Source organism: Monodelphis domestica, chromosome 8, assembly GCF_027887165.1.
Source record: "Monodelphis domestica isolate mMonDom1 chromosome 8, mMonDom1.pri, whole genome shotgun sequence".
Classification (NCBI taxonomy): Eukaryota; Metazoa; Chordata; class Mammalia; order Didelphimorphia; family Didelphidae; genus Monodelphis; species Monodelphis domestica.
Window position 1 is genome coordinate 126814697 of NC_077234.1, and position 17745 is coordinate 126832441.

Below are 17745 nucleotides of genomic sequence, written 5' to 3' on the forward strand. Positions count from 1 at the left end.
TTATATTGAAAAGGGCATGATGGGGAATGATCATTATGTTTTATGCTTTTTACTACATAATTGTGATTAAAATAATAGAACCAGCATCTCATTGTTATGTACCATCTCTGTGATATCACTTAAAGCATTTAAAAAAATAAACTTGCATCCTAGCATGTACATACTGTCAAAAGGAAGTCCCCATTTTTATATGAGGTCTATATGAAATGAACCAATAGTTTTTTCATGTTTTCTATATTTCCATATTGTATGCCACAGCATTACTTCTCAACTTTGTCACACTTTTTAGAAAACGTATGTGCTAATTAACATTTTCTAACTATTTTACAGTTGAAAATGAAGAGGAGGCAGAGAGAGTTCTTTTTTCATATGGTTATGGTGCTAATGTTCCCACAACAGCTAAAAGACGACTACAACAAAGGTAAATTTAGTACACTTTGGTTTTATTTATTCAGGTAAGTAAGTTAAATGCTAATAGCATTATTTTGTAACTTGCCGATTTGAGTGATAATAAGCATATACTTGAATCTCTCATAAAATGCACTAAGAAAAACTATATATTTCAGCTTTTTTATACATTATGCTAATGGATGGTAAACAGTATTTCAACAACAAAAACAATAATGGATGGCAATCAGTATTTCACAAAGCAGTTATATCCATTAAGATATTCCTTGGGACGACTATGAGGGTTAATGAAGCCATATAAATGTATTTCTGCATAATTTTCCCCTGAATTACTCATGCTTTCAGAAGCAACAGAAATTTTTAAGTTAAAATATATTTCTTGTTATCCATACTGTTGCCATTCTCCTTTTCTCATTTGTCACTTCAAGGTTTTTCCCTACCTCCAAACCTCAGTAACTTCTCTTCCTGTACAGTGTCCATATTCTACACATCTTCCACCCAATTAAAATCCTCATGCTGTTGTACAAGCAATCTCATTCCATCCTGTCTCCTCTAGTAGATTGCCACCTGTCTCTTTTATTCTCAATCACTTCCTGTCTTCTGCCTACAAACATGCTCTCCCATCTCTCAAAAAATTCTCATTCATCTTGGGAATACAGCTCCTTCTCTAATCCAATAAACATTTAAGTGTCTGCTCTCTTTAGGGCACTGTGCTAAAGTCTGGAGATACAGTTAATATAAAGATAGACTCTGCCCTCAAAGAACTTACAACTGTTATGAGGAGGGTTAAAGGAAGGGTTCAAACTATATAAAGATATATATCTATACATAGATATATAGATTTACATATATATAAATTAACAGTTTATTTATCTAAAGGGAGAAAGGGAAAAGGGATCAGGAATTAGCTAATTTATAACCCACTTAGAGATTAAACCCCTTATACTTACATAACTATTTTAAACTAAATTTCTAAAGTAATACTTAAGGTTAAGGGGGTTTGTTAGGAACAGGGCCAGGGACAACTGGGCCAAAGATTCTCACAACACTGGAGTCCTCCTTTGGGTCAAGCAGCATTCCCAGTAACAGCTCAAATGAAATCTCCACAACATTAGCACCAGCTCCAGTAACAGGGACAGGCAGGAAACAAGGAAGTCCAAAGGACTTCTCTGGGTCCACCCCAGAAATAATCAGATAGCACCCCTGGACTCTCTTGACTGCTAGAGGAAAGCAGTCTCACTCTTCCAGAGTTCACCAATCACTTTCTGCAACTGCTCTGTCTCCAGTCCCAGTTTCTGGGAGTTCTGAGTGGAATGTTCGTCTGCAGGGTCTCATGCTGTCAGCTTGCCCTGTTATGCCCTGCTAGAAATCCCTTACTACACAACTAAAGAAGGGGAAACAAAATACAAAAGGAGGCAGAAAACAGGGTGAAGGAGGGGAGACAAGAAAACCAGAATGTACCTGACACAGGGACATCTTGTTCTGTGGAGTAGAAGCAAGACAGAGCATCAGATGCAGAGCAGAGTGAGCCTAAAAGTCTAGTTTCTGCCCTCTGTAAAGGAAGCCATTAGGACCAGTTCGGTACTCCACCTTTCAACTCTCTGATCAAAGAGGGGAGAAGTCTGAGGAAAGGTAATGTCAGTCAGGGCTTGAGTTAGTTAAGTGATGATAAAATCAGAGATGACAACAACCTGGGAGAGGCATCTTGTTCCCTGGAGTTGAAGCTTAGCAGGGCAAAAGATGCATCTGATACTGCCACCACCCTAGTGTAAGCCCCCCATCTCCTTATATCTTGACTAATGCAGTAGCCTGCTGGTTGGTCCACTTGCCACAAGTCTCTCCCTACTTCAATTCATCTTCCATTTTTCTGCCAGAGTTTTTCTCCTAAAGTCAAGCTCTGACCATGTCACCCCATCCCATACTCAGTTCATGGCTCCCTATCACCTCCAGAATCAAATATAAAATCCTTTCTTTGCAGTTCATTCATAATCTACCTTCTCCACCTCTCACTTTCCAGCTTTCTTATATGTTACATCTTCCACCTACTTTTCTGTCCAGTGACACTGGCCTCCTTTCTTTTCCTCCAACAAGCCACCCATCTCTTAGCTCTGGGCACTTTCACTCTGTCATGCCCAGAATGCTTATCTTCATCATTTCTGTTTCTTGGCTTTTCTTTCGATCCCAGCTAAAATTCCACCTTCTTCAGGAAGCCTTTCAATTCCAGTGCCTTCTCTGTGTTGATTATTTTCGAGTTTATCCTATATATAGTTTATTTGTACTTTTTGTTCACATGTTGTCCTTCCCCTTAGAATGTGAGCTTCTTAAGGGGAAAGTTGGTATTTTGCATTTCTTTGTATCTCCAGCATAGTGCTTAGCACATGGTAGGTGCTTAATAAATGCTTACTGACTAACTGACTTGTATACTTTTCTCAGAGACCTATTGTTACCAACCCAGTAATATATAGTAGCCAAAAAGTTAGCACATAAGATTCTGAGGAAATAGTGAGAAGGTTGAAGAAATTATAATTTACCTGTGTACCACTTTGTAAAAACTTTAATATAAACTCATAATTATATTACCCAAATATCATTCCTACTGACCCTGAATACTACTGCTGTGCCAATCTCACTAAATATTTTTTTTAGTCTTTTTGTTCACTTGGTCAAATAATTTAGTGGCTTTTTTATTTTTTACTATTTATTATTTAATCTCTGCTATATTTTTACTCTCATAATATGGCTTCCTTTTTCCTAGTCAACTTTATTTCTTACTTCTCCTTAGCATATTCCTTGTATCCTAATCAGTTTTCCCCATTGCCTTCCTAAAAAGCCAATCTACCCACCTATCTCTTGATTGCCTACCCAAATCCCACCCCACTTACAAAGAGTTTCAAGTTGCTGAAGCCTTTCCAGACTACTCCAGACTTTACTAATCTTATTCTGTTTTGAAATTCTATAGCACTTATCATTTGTATCATGCAATTTAGCATTTAATTATATACCATCTTAACATTTGTGTTAGTGTTGATCCCAACCAGATTTTAAGATCTTTGAAGGCAGGAACCACATTTTCCTTTTCTATAAATACCTAGCAGGGTATTTGGCACATACTAGTCTCTCAGTAAATTCTTGCTGATTATTTGAACTCCTTTTTCTTCATGATAGATTTAAGATTTGTAAAAAATATTACAGACTAAGCTGGAACAAATTCTGACTTTAAGCTTTTATTAGAAGAAAATTTGAAGTTGTGGTCTTTAGGATAAACGAGCAATATGAATAAATGCTGATAAGTATGACAGGGTAGAGCATTGATTGACATAGGAAATGACATAAGTACACATACCGTTACACATAAGGTATACTTTTCTTGTTAGTTTGGAAGAGAATAATGAGGAACAGCAAAATCTGGCTTGAGGATAGAAGGTCTATAGAATCATATGTATAATTAAAATAGCTATTTCTATTTGTTCAAGATACATATGTTTCTAAAGTCCAATTTGGTACATATGAGTTTCCTTAGAGACAACATGCTGAGGATGACTTATGTTCTTTTGTTATTTTTAACATATGCATGTGTTACTGAATATAGTGATGGCTAAGCAGTAGCATTATTATAGTTTGATTTAATAGACTTTCTTAATCTCTGTGGTATGTGATATATGAAATATTAAGGATTGAAGTTGGAATGGAGAAATGTCTTCTGCTCTCATATTCAGTCTCTGGCTGCACTCCAGAAGAACCTTGGTCACTGCTGAAGGAGAACTTTGCCAAATAAAGTCTATCTGCCTATCTCTCTTCAAAGCACAAATTAAAGAAAGTTTTTAAAAGAAATTTCCTAAAAGGCCCCCTTAATGTTGAGTCAAGATTTAAAGAATCAGAACTGAGTCCATCATCCCTACAACTGTCCAACTGTCCAGATATTTCTAAAGATCCTATCACTGTTATCTATGTGCCTTGAACAAGTGCCTAATGGGTATGCTATTAATATCTTTCTGCCAGTTGATGCCAGGCATTCTTCTCATGATGAACTAGAGGGTTATTTTGAGGAAGAGATTCTCAGGTCATCTAAATTTGAGTGATGGGATGGGCTAAGATATAAAAATATATCCATTCATTCAACAAGTATTATTGAGCACCTGCTGTATGCACAGAACTGTGTGTGGAACATAGTACAATGACACTCTTCTTTTTAGCATTTATAACAAATTTCTGAGGTTTAGCAGTTCCCACTTTTCCTCCTTCTAGAGAGAAGGCCCATTCGCATGACATACCCATCTGTAAGCAAAGCAGTGGCAGTTGTTCTGTGCTTGGGGGCAGTTTTTCTAAAGAAAATCTGTAGTCCATATTTAAAAACAGATGAAATTTCATAGGGATAAATGTAAAATCTTATTTTTAGGTTTTTAACAAGCACGATATGGGTACAAGATTGAAAAGAGTAGTTTAATAGCAGTTTGTGTGAAAACACCAAGGTATTTAACTTTGTGTTCATATATAATCATGAGTGGTGACCTATAAAATATATAATATATAGGCTCCACATGACTTAACAAAACAATTGTAGAAGCTTCTCTCTTTCCGCTTGGAACAGCATAGAACAAAGTAGAAGCCAACATGAAGTTGTTTCTAACGTCACTGCTACAAAAGTAAGGAGGCAGGCAAGGGACGTTAGTGGAAATATGTGGGAACAGCATAAAAAGATAGGTATATATAAGAAATAGGTATATAAAAAGGAGGGCAAACTCATTAGTAAAGCAGACCTTTCCCTAAATCATTAAATTTCTGGGATTTTTTTTTTAGGTTAGCTTTTCAGATGTTAGAGTTGAAAACAATAAACATGTGCCAAATGCCATGCTAAGTGTATTCTCCCAGCTGAATGAACAATGTGACTAACATACATTGCAAAAAAACTCTATGAAGTTTTTGCAATAGGACTTCATTCACACCCTGTCAATAAACATTCAGTGAAACGAAGTATATTGTTGTGTCTAATGTGTTTTATTCTCCATCAAAACCAGTCTCTTGTAATAGGCTTATTATATTAGTCACCTTTTAATTACAAAGAGGTTTCAAAGAATAATTTACGTAAAGGGGGCCGTATATTGTTTGATGTTTGACTAAAATATTTTATTATGAAAATCAATTAGCAAACTCTTGGAAGTTGTGACATCATATTTTTGTTTGATTTTATTGTGTATATGTGTGTTTGGGGGCTTTGTGTGTTTATTTGATTTAAGGATCTCTTTCCTGCCAAATATACTGTAGGATTCCCAGTTACTTTAAAAAGTAAAATGACTTCAAATTAGTTTTGTTTTTTGAGAATTCTGTAAAATCTTTGAGGTAATTAGAAGATGCCCTAGTCAGAAAATCAGGATTGGGAATCCATAACATGTTGGCTTTTCTTAATTTACATAATTGAATGCTATTTTTACACAAAGGAGTAGCATAATTAGTTTTTCTACCTTCTTGGTTAAAAAATATCTTCCATGTGGATGACTTATAAAAGCACTTAACAAAATAAGCTCAGATTTCTCACATTTTTTAAAGAAGTAGAAACAGAAGATAACATTAGCAAAATGGTCCTTTCTCCTGTTGTAAAAAGTTAAAATATTTTATACACTTAATACAAATTCAAATATAATGGAATCTGCTTGACTTGACTGAACTTGAAAAACTGAAGTAATGTTTTTGTTTCAGTCATGACTGTTTTGAAAATAGCAAACAAGATTTTCTAGTTATATGTTTTGGTTATGCTATTTAACCTGCAGTACTAAATGGCTGAAACCCAGGCAATAAAATGACATTCCTGGAGTGAACTTTTCTGTTTGTTTTGGAATATTTGAATGTGTAGAAATTTGGGGATTCGAGGTTATATTATAAAATTTCTTGTGTGCTTTGGGTCCTTTGTTTTTGTTTCTCTGCAACTCTGAAAGATCAGTTGAAACTCTCATAGTGGACAGAGGAAAAAAAAGCATCTGAGGAAGATAACCTGAAGTGAAGCTTGTCAGTTCTTTCCCTGACTGTAATTTAGTTTTCCTTTTTATCCTTGAATATAATAATATCCCTTCACCAGGTGTGTCTTCAAGTGAAAAACTAATTCCATGTTACTTTAAGTTTGATTTCAAGCAATTTTTTTCAATCTTGCTCTTATTCAATCTTAATGATATAATTGAAAAAATTATACCTGTTGAAGAGCCTATAGATGTCTAATTTAAATACTTAATCAGCCTGAGAATATTATTAATTCACAAACATCAGGAAGACAGGAGAGGGAGAGCATAATCTATTGCCATCTGAAGCTGGAACCTCTTGCACAAATGCTCTTGTTTTAAACTTGTTTCATGGTATGGTAAGAAAGACGAAAGATTTTTCTCTAGCAAGTTAAAGAGCTGACAACTATCTATCTTAATTCAGACTAATCTGGTACTATCAGAATGACTTCAAGCTCTCTAACTTTCAGTTTAGAGTGCTAGAACCATGAAGAGTTACTAGCGATAAAGCAAAGCTCAGCTACCAGTAAAATATTTTTGACAATTAAGAAAAAAAAAGGGCTCTACCACATTCTCATTGACAAAACCAAAATGTTATGCATTAGTACCTTATTATTGTAATATTGGATACCAATAATGGAGTCAAGAGGAATGATATTTGACTAGAGTCAAGTACTGCTGATTAAACCAAAGGATAAATCTTGAAAAACTTGCCATATACTCATTGTCACGTCTGTTTAATAAAACTAGTTTTCATATTAAACTGTAGTTTTCTTAATGTGTGGACAAAATCACATTATAGTGAATACATTTCAAAGAAATGTGTCATTTATCAAAGCTATGTTCTTTCCAACTTTCCAACAGAAGGTTTATAAAAAGAATTCTTTGTTTAGATATTTGCAACCAGTCTTTATAGAACAAACTGTCCTGTACATGAATTATTTTTCCTTTAATAGTATTTTTTTCTTAAGAACTTAGAGGTTCTACTGTTTACCTTTTGAAGGTAAAGAGTGCTTGACAGTTGAATTTGAGCTGTCTATATTCCTTTAGTTCTGCCATGAATTAGCATTTATACTTCAACTCCTTTTTGTTTTTATATTTTAAACATTTCAGTCACTTAAATGAGAACCACTTAAATCACCAAACCATTAAATCACCAAACCATCTACCAAAGCAAAATAAGATCCAGAAATTAGGAAAAGGGACAAATTTCCCCTATTAAATTCTAAGCGCTGGCAGAGACATAAACATGATCATTTCAGTCAGGATATGTAGAATGAGAATCTTAAGTTCTATCTATATACTTATTCATTATTAACAAAATCCAGTTATAACAAAATAAATTAGTCAACCAATGAATACTTTTTTAGTGCCTGCTCATGGATATTATAATTTAATTGAGCATACACAAAGCAACAATGAATAGTACAAAAAAACATATGATCAAATGCTATAGTAGTACAGCTCCCAAATGCTGAAGGTCATTCAGGAGAAAAGGAGATGAGAGAGGGCTGAAATCATCACTAACAGGAGTGAACCTTAAGCTAGAAGAAACTAGATAAGCGGAATGGAGTGAATGCACAGAATAAGGATACTGTGTATGTATAGGATATAGAATCTAGATTTAAAGCTAGAATTGACCTGATGCAAGTAATGGTAAATACTGTTTGTTTAATACATTCACCATGAACCAAATTCATTATGTCCTATACTAGACAAAATAATGACAAAATTCATTTGGATGAAGTCTAGGATTCCAATTTGAAACAATGAGAGAAAAAGTTGATCTGAAGAGGACTTATTGTTGCCACATCTCAGACTGTTACAAAGCAGTAATGGGAAGGGAAAGAAGCATTTATTAAGCACCAACTATGTGCCAGGCAATGACATATCTCATTCAATCCTCACAAACAGCCTTGGGAGGTAGGTGCTATTATTATTCCCATTTTATTAGTGGAAGAAATTAAGTGAGATAGTTATTAAGTGACTTGCCTTGGACTCATATAGCTAGTATATGGGATGAGGTTTGAACTGAGATCTTTTTTTTAACCTTTTTATTGTCATACAGAACATACTTCCATATTGATCCTTGTTTTAAGAGCACACTCATACAAAACCAAAATCCCAAAATAAGGTTGTAAATACACTGATGTGAAAGTTAGTATGCTTTGATCTGCATCCATCTGACTCCAACAGTTCTTTCTCTGGATTTGGTAGCATTTCCCATCATGTCTTTCAAGATTGTCCCAGATCATTGTGTTGCTGAGAATAGCCAAGTTTTCAGAGTTGATCATCATACAATATTTCTGTTACTGTGTACAATGTTTTCCTGGTTCTGCTTATTTCACTCTGCATCAATTCATGCAGATCTGTCCAGTTTTTTTCTGAAACCATCCTGCTTATCATTCCTCATAGCATAATAGTATTCTATCACCAACATTTACCACAATTTGTGCAGCCATTCCCCAATTGATAGACACTCCCTCAATTTCCAATTCTTTGCCACCACAGAAAGAGCTGTTTTAAATATTTTTGTAGAATTAGGTCATTTCCCCTATCTCTTTGACATATAGACCCAATAGTGGTATTACAGGATCCAGGGGTATACCATTTGGCAAATTGCCTTCCAAATTGCAATTCCAAATTGCCTTCCAGAATGGTTCTGAGATCTTCTTGACTCCAGATCCAGGACTATAGTCACTGTACCACCTTGCTGCCTCATAATCATCAAATTAGTTTAATTAAATTTTTTTTTAATTTTAAAAAATGGAAAAGTAGTTTATTGGAATAGATTGCTACACAAGTCTCAGAAACAATCAGATCTTTAAAACGGTGTTGGATAAACATAAGAATACAAACTATTTTAGAAAAGACTGCCAATTCAATTTATTCCTTTCTTTTAGTGTATTGATCAGTTTACTGATTCTTTTTCATTTTTTCAACTAATTAAAAATATTTTTGAATCCTTACTTTCTGTCTTAGAACCAATGAAGGGTGGTAAGGGCTAGGCAATGGGGGTCAAGTGACTTGCCCAGGGTCACACAGCTGGGAAGTGTCTAAGTCCAGATTTGAAACCAGGACCTCCTGTCTCTAGACCAAACTCTCAATCCACTGAGCCAGCCAGCTGCACCCTAAAAACTTCTTTGTTGTGGAATAGATATCTTTAAACCTTTTTATATCAAGATTCTTTGGTAGTCTGATGAAATTTCTGAACTCCTCAGAATTCCTTTTTTCAATTTATAAAATAAAATACATATGATTTCAAAGAAGATTAACTATCTTGATTTAACAGTGCAAGATATTTTTTCACACAACTTCATGAACCCCTAAAATATTTTTTCAAACACTTATGTGGATCTTAGGTAATGAGCCCATATTAAAGGTATTGTTCTCTAGGAAAAGGAGGAATATAAAGAGAAATTTAAGTGATACAGAAACAAAATATATTTTAAAAATGAAAAGAAAATATGAGAATTTAAGTGTACCATAAGTTCAATGTGTTAATAGAAAAACATGGAACCCCAAAATGCCTTAGATTGCATTCAAAGAGTCATGGTGTCTAAACCAAGAAGACCATGCAAGTGAAAAACAGCCTTATTCAACAAAAACAATGACCTCTTTGCCAAACAATGACCAGCTGCCAAGGTCTATATAAGTTTAGAATACACACTCATTTATAAAATGTTATAGAGGAGGATGGAGGAAGATTGTTAAAAGAGCTGTCTCAGGAAGGAAGGAAGGAAGGAAGGAAGGAAGGAAGGAAGGGAGGGAGGGAGGGAGGGAGGGAAGAAAGAAAGAAAGGAAGGAAGGAAGGAAGGAAGGAAGGAAGAAAGAAAGAAAGAAAGAAAGAAAGAAAGAAAGAAAGAAAGAAAGAAAGAAAGAAAGAAAGAAAGAAAGAAAGAAAGAAAGAAAGAAAGAAAGAAAGAAAGAAAGAAAGAAAGAAAGAGAAAGGAAAAGAAAGATGAAGACTGAGGGAAAGACATTGTTTTTAGTGATTGAGATGATGGATAACCTAAAATAAAGCCACTTCAATAGAAGCCTTTCAAGGGGTTAAAAAGTGAGTGGGACAAGCCAACACAGCTCTTCTGTCTCTGGTTAGCCTCATCACCTCCCTTTCAAAGGAAAACATATCAGTTGCCAGAGTCAAGCCTCATAGCTCCCTGAGACCTACAGATATTTAGTAATTCTGATGTAATAATAAATACTAGCCTAGAGTTGAGACCTCCTCCCTGGCATTACATATACACACAAACAGAGGAAAGTGCTCAAGGGTTGCTCAAATCAAGTGCCTCCTTTTTCTGGGGAACTCTCATCTCCCACAAGAACTTAAGAGTTTTACCCTGGGGTTGAGCCTCCTCTCTACACCTGTCTTCTGCTCTTTAAAGCCATCTGTCTCTGTTCTCACATTTAAAAGCCAAGTTGAAGTGTAGAATTCAGGTGTGTGAACCAAATGTGAATGGACCAGTCATTTTAACTGCTAAGTACTTAGAGTTATTCAGGAACACCTTGACAGACTTTTCCTGGACATACCCACTACATTCAGGTTACTTGTTAAATACTCCAAAAAGTTGGCAGCAGCATCTTATTAATCTATCAGTTACAAAATCCTGAATAGCTCTTCAAAAGCCAAATTGATAGGAGGAAATTACTCATCAAATGACCTTAGAAAATATCAATCTAGGGGGCAACTGGGTAGCTCAGTGGATTGAGAGCCAGGCCTAGAGATGGGAGGTCCTAGGTTCAAATCTGGCCTCAGACACTTCCCAGCTGTGTGACCCTGGGCAAGTCACTTGACTCCCATTGCCTAGCCCTTACCACTCTTCTGCCTTGGAGCCAATATATAGTATTGACTCCAAGACGGAAGGTAAGGGTTTATTTAAAAAAAAATATATATATATATATCAATCTAATAAAGTTTCCCTTTTGTTTATCTTTCTATTAGACATATCCAAAACAGAGAGAGGTATATTTAAATCTTTTGTACTACTATTTATTGCCCCATTGTAGCTCAGTTAATAGTTTCTTTATAAATTTAGATTCCAAAGTATTTGGAGCATTTAAGCTTATTGATGGTATTATTAATAAACTTATATGATCCCCCAAAATGCACACCATATCTTCAACACTATAATGCAGAAAATAATAAGAGAATTGACCAGAACTTATAAACACACAAAAATGAATTACCAGTTGAAAAACTTATGTTTATACCCAACCAGACTAATGTAGATTTCTAAGTTTTTTCCTCCTTCCAATCCATCCACTTCCAGAGAAGTCTTACTAACCAAAACATAGCTTTGCACATCTTAATAAACACACACACACTGTTAAGTCAACAATTGATGCTTATAATAGGTCAATTCATCATCTTTAAATGATTGTCTGATTAGTTTTTAATTATAAAATGTTCATAGAAGGAGGAAAAATGTTTACCTTCTATCTTGGAATCAAGATTGTATATTGGTTCCAAGGCAGAAGAGCAGTGAGGGCTAAGCAATTGGGGTTAGGTGACCTGCCTAGTCATACAGCTAGGAAGTGCCTGAGTTCATATTTGAACCCAAGGCCTCCCATCTCCAGGATTGGTCCTCTATCCACTGAGCTAAGTGCCCTAATGATTTGAATATCCCAAACAACAGAAAGGCAAGAGGAATGAGTGAATGCAGCATCAGGGACAGAAAAAAACAACAAAGTGGAAGCAGAAGGATCGATGACTTTTCTAACTTGGGGTCTTTTGAAGTTTTTTTGATAGCATTACATTACTCATTGTATAAAGACTAAAAACAATTACTCTAGTAATCAACATTTCATAGTTGTATTATGGGAATCTTAACATTCTTCAAAATTCTGAGAGTCATTATGGGGTCTTGAACTATTACAATTATAATTCAGTTACTTCTCTGTGGATATTTAGTCATCATAAGAAACTATAATGAAAATTTTAGAGTGGTATGAAAGCATTTAGAATGTTTTGGATAGCATTTCAGTTTGTGAGCATTAATTTTTTTTTCATTTAATTGGCACAGTGTTCACTTGGCAAGAAGACTACTTCAGTTAGAAAAGCAGAACTCGTTGTTTGTAAAAGACCTGGAACATCAAAAGGAACAAGTAACACAGATTTCACAAGAGGTAAATAATTGAAACAAAAGAAACACATATGAAGAGTCACAATATTCATTTTAGTCCTTTGTGCAGACACATTTGTTTTTAAGCCAATTTTCAAATAAGTGGTTTGCTGTTACAAAATGATCCACGATTTATGAAACTAAATTTATGTTAAAGCTTTATAAAGCAATTTATAGTGTATGGCAAAACGAAGATCAAAAGAGAGATTACTTTCGCCAGACTAAATATAAATGCAGCAGGCTAGACAGACAAAGCTTTGATTTCTAAGGAAATCACCTTGTGCAAAAGGTTTAGTATTTAGGATGGCATTTTAAATTTTCAACTAATAGTTCATTTTTTATATGGATTTACTTTTTGCAATATTTCCATGTTGTTGGTGATCCTTTAATAATGTACTATAGGCTGTACTCTAAGGTCTCAGATCATTGAATTTACTCGTATAAGATAAACATTAAATTGGGGCAGCTAGGTGGCATATTAGATAGTCAGACTTGGAGTTAGGAAGACTTGTCTTCCTGAGTTCAAATCCAGACTCAGACACTTACTGTATGACTCTGGGCAAGTCATTTAACTCTACTTGCCTCAGTTCCTTATCTGTAAAATGAAGTAGAGATATGCCAAGAAAAATCCAAATGGTGCCACAAAGAGTCAAACATGACTGAACATATTAAGTTGTCTTAATTTACAGGAAGACTAACTGTATATCATTTAAAGGATATAAACTTATTTTATATGGTATTTTTATCCTTTTTAAATTTAATCCAAAATACTACTAAATTTTTCACATTTATTAGTTTGGGAGTAAAAAAAATAAAAGATACTAGTTCAATGGCTATTATAAATATATTTTGCCAGATGTTCTTTATATTTCATTAACAACAGTGGTGAGTTTTTTTGTGCTCAGAAATTCTCAATTCCTTTTGGATTCTTACTGTTTCTTGTATATCTTTTATGGATCAAATGCTATTTGTTTAAATTCTTTATGCTACAGTATAAATATACTAAGAATCAACTATTACTTTATCCCACCCCCCAAAAAAAAAACTTTTAAAACTGTTTTTTAAATTGTACTTATATATACTTTTCTAGTAAGCATGTATGTTTGAATTATAATAGGAATCTATATTCCTAAAATTTTTGCTAAATAAAAATATCAAAATCCTTAAAGTCATAAAGTAGGTGAATAATATGAAGATTCTAAGAGTAAAAAAACAATTTTTTTCATTTCCTCAGGTTAGTGGAATTACTTAGTTACTAAGAATATTTTAAAAAGTGCTCCAAGATTATAGTATATAAAGTTCTATTCAACTACTACTTTGATATGATTGAGGAAGAAGTACTATGGCATAAAGTTCCATAACTTTACTCTTCTTTTATAATCAATATTTAAAATAAAAATAATTATCTAAAACTGGAATGATAGTACATTAAAGTAACAGGTGATATTTGCCTGAAAAACAAAGAAACAGAGAGAACCTAATAACTGTCTTTACATACTAGAAAGGTATGTAAAAGAGAAATGTAAGACATTTTGCTTGGCCCCAGATGGCAAAAGTAGGAGCAATGGTTGAAAGTTTAAAAGAAGCAAATTTAGGCTTATATAACAAAAATTTCCTAACAGATAAAGCTATCTCAAAGCAGATCAGAATGGAAATGTTCAAGCAAAGACTTGAATATGGGTCAGATTTCATGGCCACTAGGGTCCCTTCCAACCTAAATTCTGTGATTCTCTGATTACCAGAAAAATTCTGTAATATTGAATTATTTTATAAAATTCAGGAAAATAACTTAAAATTAATTTAAAATTATAAAATAAAAATTATTTTTTTAAAGTAAAAGACAAATTTATCAGAATCTATACTCTTTCTTTGAAAGAGGTTAAATATTTTAAATTATCATAATGTTTATAAAAAGAATACTTCACCAGACCACAGATGTTAAAATCATCTGTTTTTTATGCCGTTCAGAATGTCTTTAATGTCATAGAGGAAATTCTGTAGTTAGTATCTAGAAAAGAAAAGAATTCAAATATTTTTAGTGAAAACAAATATTTTAAGGTAAGCATATTTTTGCAACTTATTATCATTATGATTTATACCGTGTATGTTGTTCATACTGTTCTGTGCTTTTTGTCTATTTTGCCCTCCTAATTCAATCAGATATTTACTAACATAACACATTCATTACAAAATATTCTGTGCCCTTAACAATAGGGAAGGTATGAACAAAATTCGTAGACTACACAAGGATCAAAAACAATTAATGCAAATAATTTTTAAAAGAAAATTTTAATTTTTAGGTTTTAATTTTGGGGAGTTGATCATTGGCAATATTTGTTGAGATAATACAGTCATATTTTCTAGATTATATCATAGTAAATAATATTGAAGTGAACTATATACAAAATACGTCAATGAGTTTCATTTTTAATTTCATGATCAAAAAACATTTATTAGGCTTTGTGTTAAGGAACACACATAAAAAATTATATAGGTATGATAATTGTCCAAAAGAGCTAGTAAGCAAAAACGATTACTCTCAGAGCTAAGAAGATCTGGGTTCAAGTTTCACTTCTAACATATACATGCTTTGTTACCCCAAGCAAATTACTTAACCTTTTGAGCAACCCTAAGACTATAAGTACCAAAGAAGGTGCCAACCTGCATTAGTAGTAGAAGTTCCTCCCCAAATGTCCCTCAATTGGGGAATGGCTGAACAAATTGTGGCATATGATTATGATGGAATACTATTGTGCTATAAGGAATGATGATCTGGAGGATTTCTATGTGAACTAGGAGAACCTCCAGGAACTGATGAAGAGTGAAATGAGCAGAACCAGGAGAAAATTATAAACGGTAACTGAAACATTATGGGATGATCAAATGTGACAGACTTTGCTGCTAACAACAATGCAATGATCCAGGACAATTCTGAGGGACTTCTGACAAAGAATGTTCCCCAGCTCCAGAGAAAGAACTGTTGGAGTAGAAATGCAGATGTAAACATTTGATTTATCACTTGTTTATTTGGGTATAGTTTTAGAGTTTGACTTCTACAAGTTTATTCACTTACAAAAATGAATAATATGGAAATATGTTTTGTGTGATAATACATGTATAATCCAGATTGAATTGCTTGTCAGATCCAGGAGGGGGAGGGAGATAATATGAATCATATGACTTTGGAAAACTTATGTGGAAATTTGTTAAATTAAAAAAAAGCTCTTCCCCAAAACCACCCTAGGCCAATTAAATTGTAGGTCTAGGCCTTTATCCTATCCCTGTCCTCTAGGAATTTACAGTTCTAGACATGTAACATCCCTATTCACAGTTTCATACATCTATATTTCAATTTTAAGACATAGTTTAAATAATAGTTTCTGAATATTGAGTAGTGGGGAAATTAGGAAAAAGTATAAAAGTATATAAACTTGGACCACAGAAATAAATATAAATAATTGACAGCAAATCTTTTATGGTTAAGAATGATGGATGGTAAATCAGAGAGCAGAAGGATACTGGGTCCTGATGTACAGTAGCACCACTGAGAGTAGGCTGGATACTGCTGAAGAAAGACATGTTTCAAGAGCTTCAACAAACCTACACTAGCTGTAATAGTCACCCCTTTCTTTAAAAAAAAATTTTTTTTTAAAGCCTTCCCTCAGTCCTTATCTTCTCAAGCTGTCATCCTCTCCCTCCTTCCTTTCACTGCCAAACTCAACACCCACTCACTCATTAACCTTCTACAATCTGGCTTCAATCCCTACTACTCTACAAAAGCTTCTCATTTCAAATTCAATAATGGCATCTTTGTTAATTGCTAGATCCAAAAGTCGTTCTAGACCTTTTTAAGGTAGTTGACATGGTTGACCACTTTCTCCTTGCTACTCTCTTCTGCTGGATTCCACAGCACTGCTCTCTCCTGGTTCTTCTTAGCCTTTCACTGGTTCATTTTCCTCCTTAATGTCTTAGGGCCCTGATCTCAGTTATCTTGTCTCACTGTACCTCCTCTCTGGACTAGCTGATCTATTTCTTTTGCTTCAGTTATCACCTCTATATAGTTGACTCTAAAATCTTTATAGCCAGTCTTCATCTATCTCCTAATCTCTAATTCTGTTTCCAACTGCCTACTGGATATATCTTTCTGCATATTCCACTGACACCTCAAACACTCATCTGATTCCTACTGAAACTTTCCCCTCCTTCCAACTAGCCTGTTACCATTAATGGCACCACTATCCTCCAACTTACCATGGCACAAAATGATAACATCATTTCTTTTTTATCTTTTATTGTAAACTTAAACATTAATTTATAAGAACATTTCAATGTGCAAAGACCTGGAAAAAAGAATTGTATATTAAACTCTAAATTTTCATACATATAATTTGTTTTTTAGTGCAGATTAAATTTAACATTGTAATCACAAAACTGCACTGCTAATTTGCCCCTTTCTAAATGTTTTGCTCTTCTCTATCTTTGTTTTAATGTGTCAGTTATTCTCTTTCCTTTTTTTACTATTTTACATAACTCACTACCCCCACAATACTCTTCTGTCACCTCCCAAAATAGAAGCCTTTAGTTATAACAAATAAGTATAATTGAACAAAATAAATCCACAATTGTCCCTTGCTAAAAATGTTTGTCTTATTCTCTACCTCTTCACCATAGCCTCTCTGCCAAGACATAGGATAAATTATTCCTCATCCATTTTCTGAAGTCATATAACATTTCCCTCTTCGCCATCCCCCGTATAATCACTTGGTAAATTCTGTGAATTCTATCTTGGCAATATCTTCCATAGTTTTTCCCCTCTTTTTTTTGTTATTTAAAATAACTTTTATTAATATCTTCTCTTATTATGTCACCCATAATTTCCCAGTATATGGCACTTAAAGAAGCATACATTATAATATATTTTTTAAGAGAGGAGGAAAAAGTTTGACAAATGTGACCACACCAAAAAAATTAAAACAATTATCTGTTGTTTCCTCAAACTTCTGCATAGAAGAGTGTCTTCTTAGCTCTTCTTTAGGGTCAATCTTGGTCATAATTTCACAGCAATCAGTTTCAGTTATATTTTTTTGTTTACATTAGTATAGTTATTGTTCCTCGTTCTGCTTACTTTGCTTCAATTCAATGTTCCTATCTTCTGTATTCATCATCTGTATAAAACAGTAATGTTTCTCATTACATTCATGGACTACAATATGTTTCACTGTAATGGG

The 17745-nt window shown here is 33.9% G+C and overlaps 1 protein-coding gene and 1 long non-coding RNA gene across 11 annotated transcripts in view; one reads left to right on the forward strand and one right to left on the reverse strand.

Moving 5' to 3' along the window:
• The window catches only part of PIBF1 (progesterone immunomodulatory binding factor 1), a 289035-nt gene that overhangs the window by 167762 nt on the left and 103528 nt on the right, over positions 1 to 17745 (forward strand). For 3 of the 6 annotated variants that reach the window (XR_008914089.1, XR_471492.2, XM_001365267.4), the window contains exons 13-14: positions 331 to 421; positions 12419 to 12521. Coding sequence is in view for 3 of the 6 variants with exons in the window: in XM_001365267.4 (XP_001365304.3) it covers positions 331 to 421; positions 12419 to 12521 (194 nt within the window). In the remaining 3 variants the exon portion in view is untranslated. Of the gene's footprint in view, positions 1 to 330; positions 422 to 8142; positions 8319 to 12418; positions 12522 to 15313; positions 17168 to 17745 lie in introns of those variants that run through there. The other 3 variants (XR_008914090.1, XM_056807850.1, XM_016424982.2) reach the window with 3 other exon arrangements.
• The window catches only part of LOC103102053 (uncharacterized), a 111893-nt gene continuing 108588 nt past the window's right edge, over positions 14441 to 17745 (reverse strand). For 3 of the 5 annotated variants that reach the window (XR_008914093.1, XR_008914094.1, XR_001624215.2), the window contains one exon: positions 17188 to 17682. This is a non-coding gene — a long non-coding RNA (uncharacterized LOC103102053). Of the gene's footprint in view, positions 14526 to 17151; positions 17683 to 17745 lie in introns of those variants that run through there. The other 2 variants (XR_008914091.1, XR_008914092.1) reach the window with 2 other exon arrangements.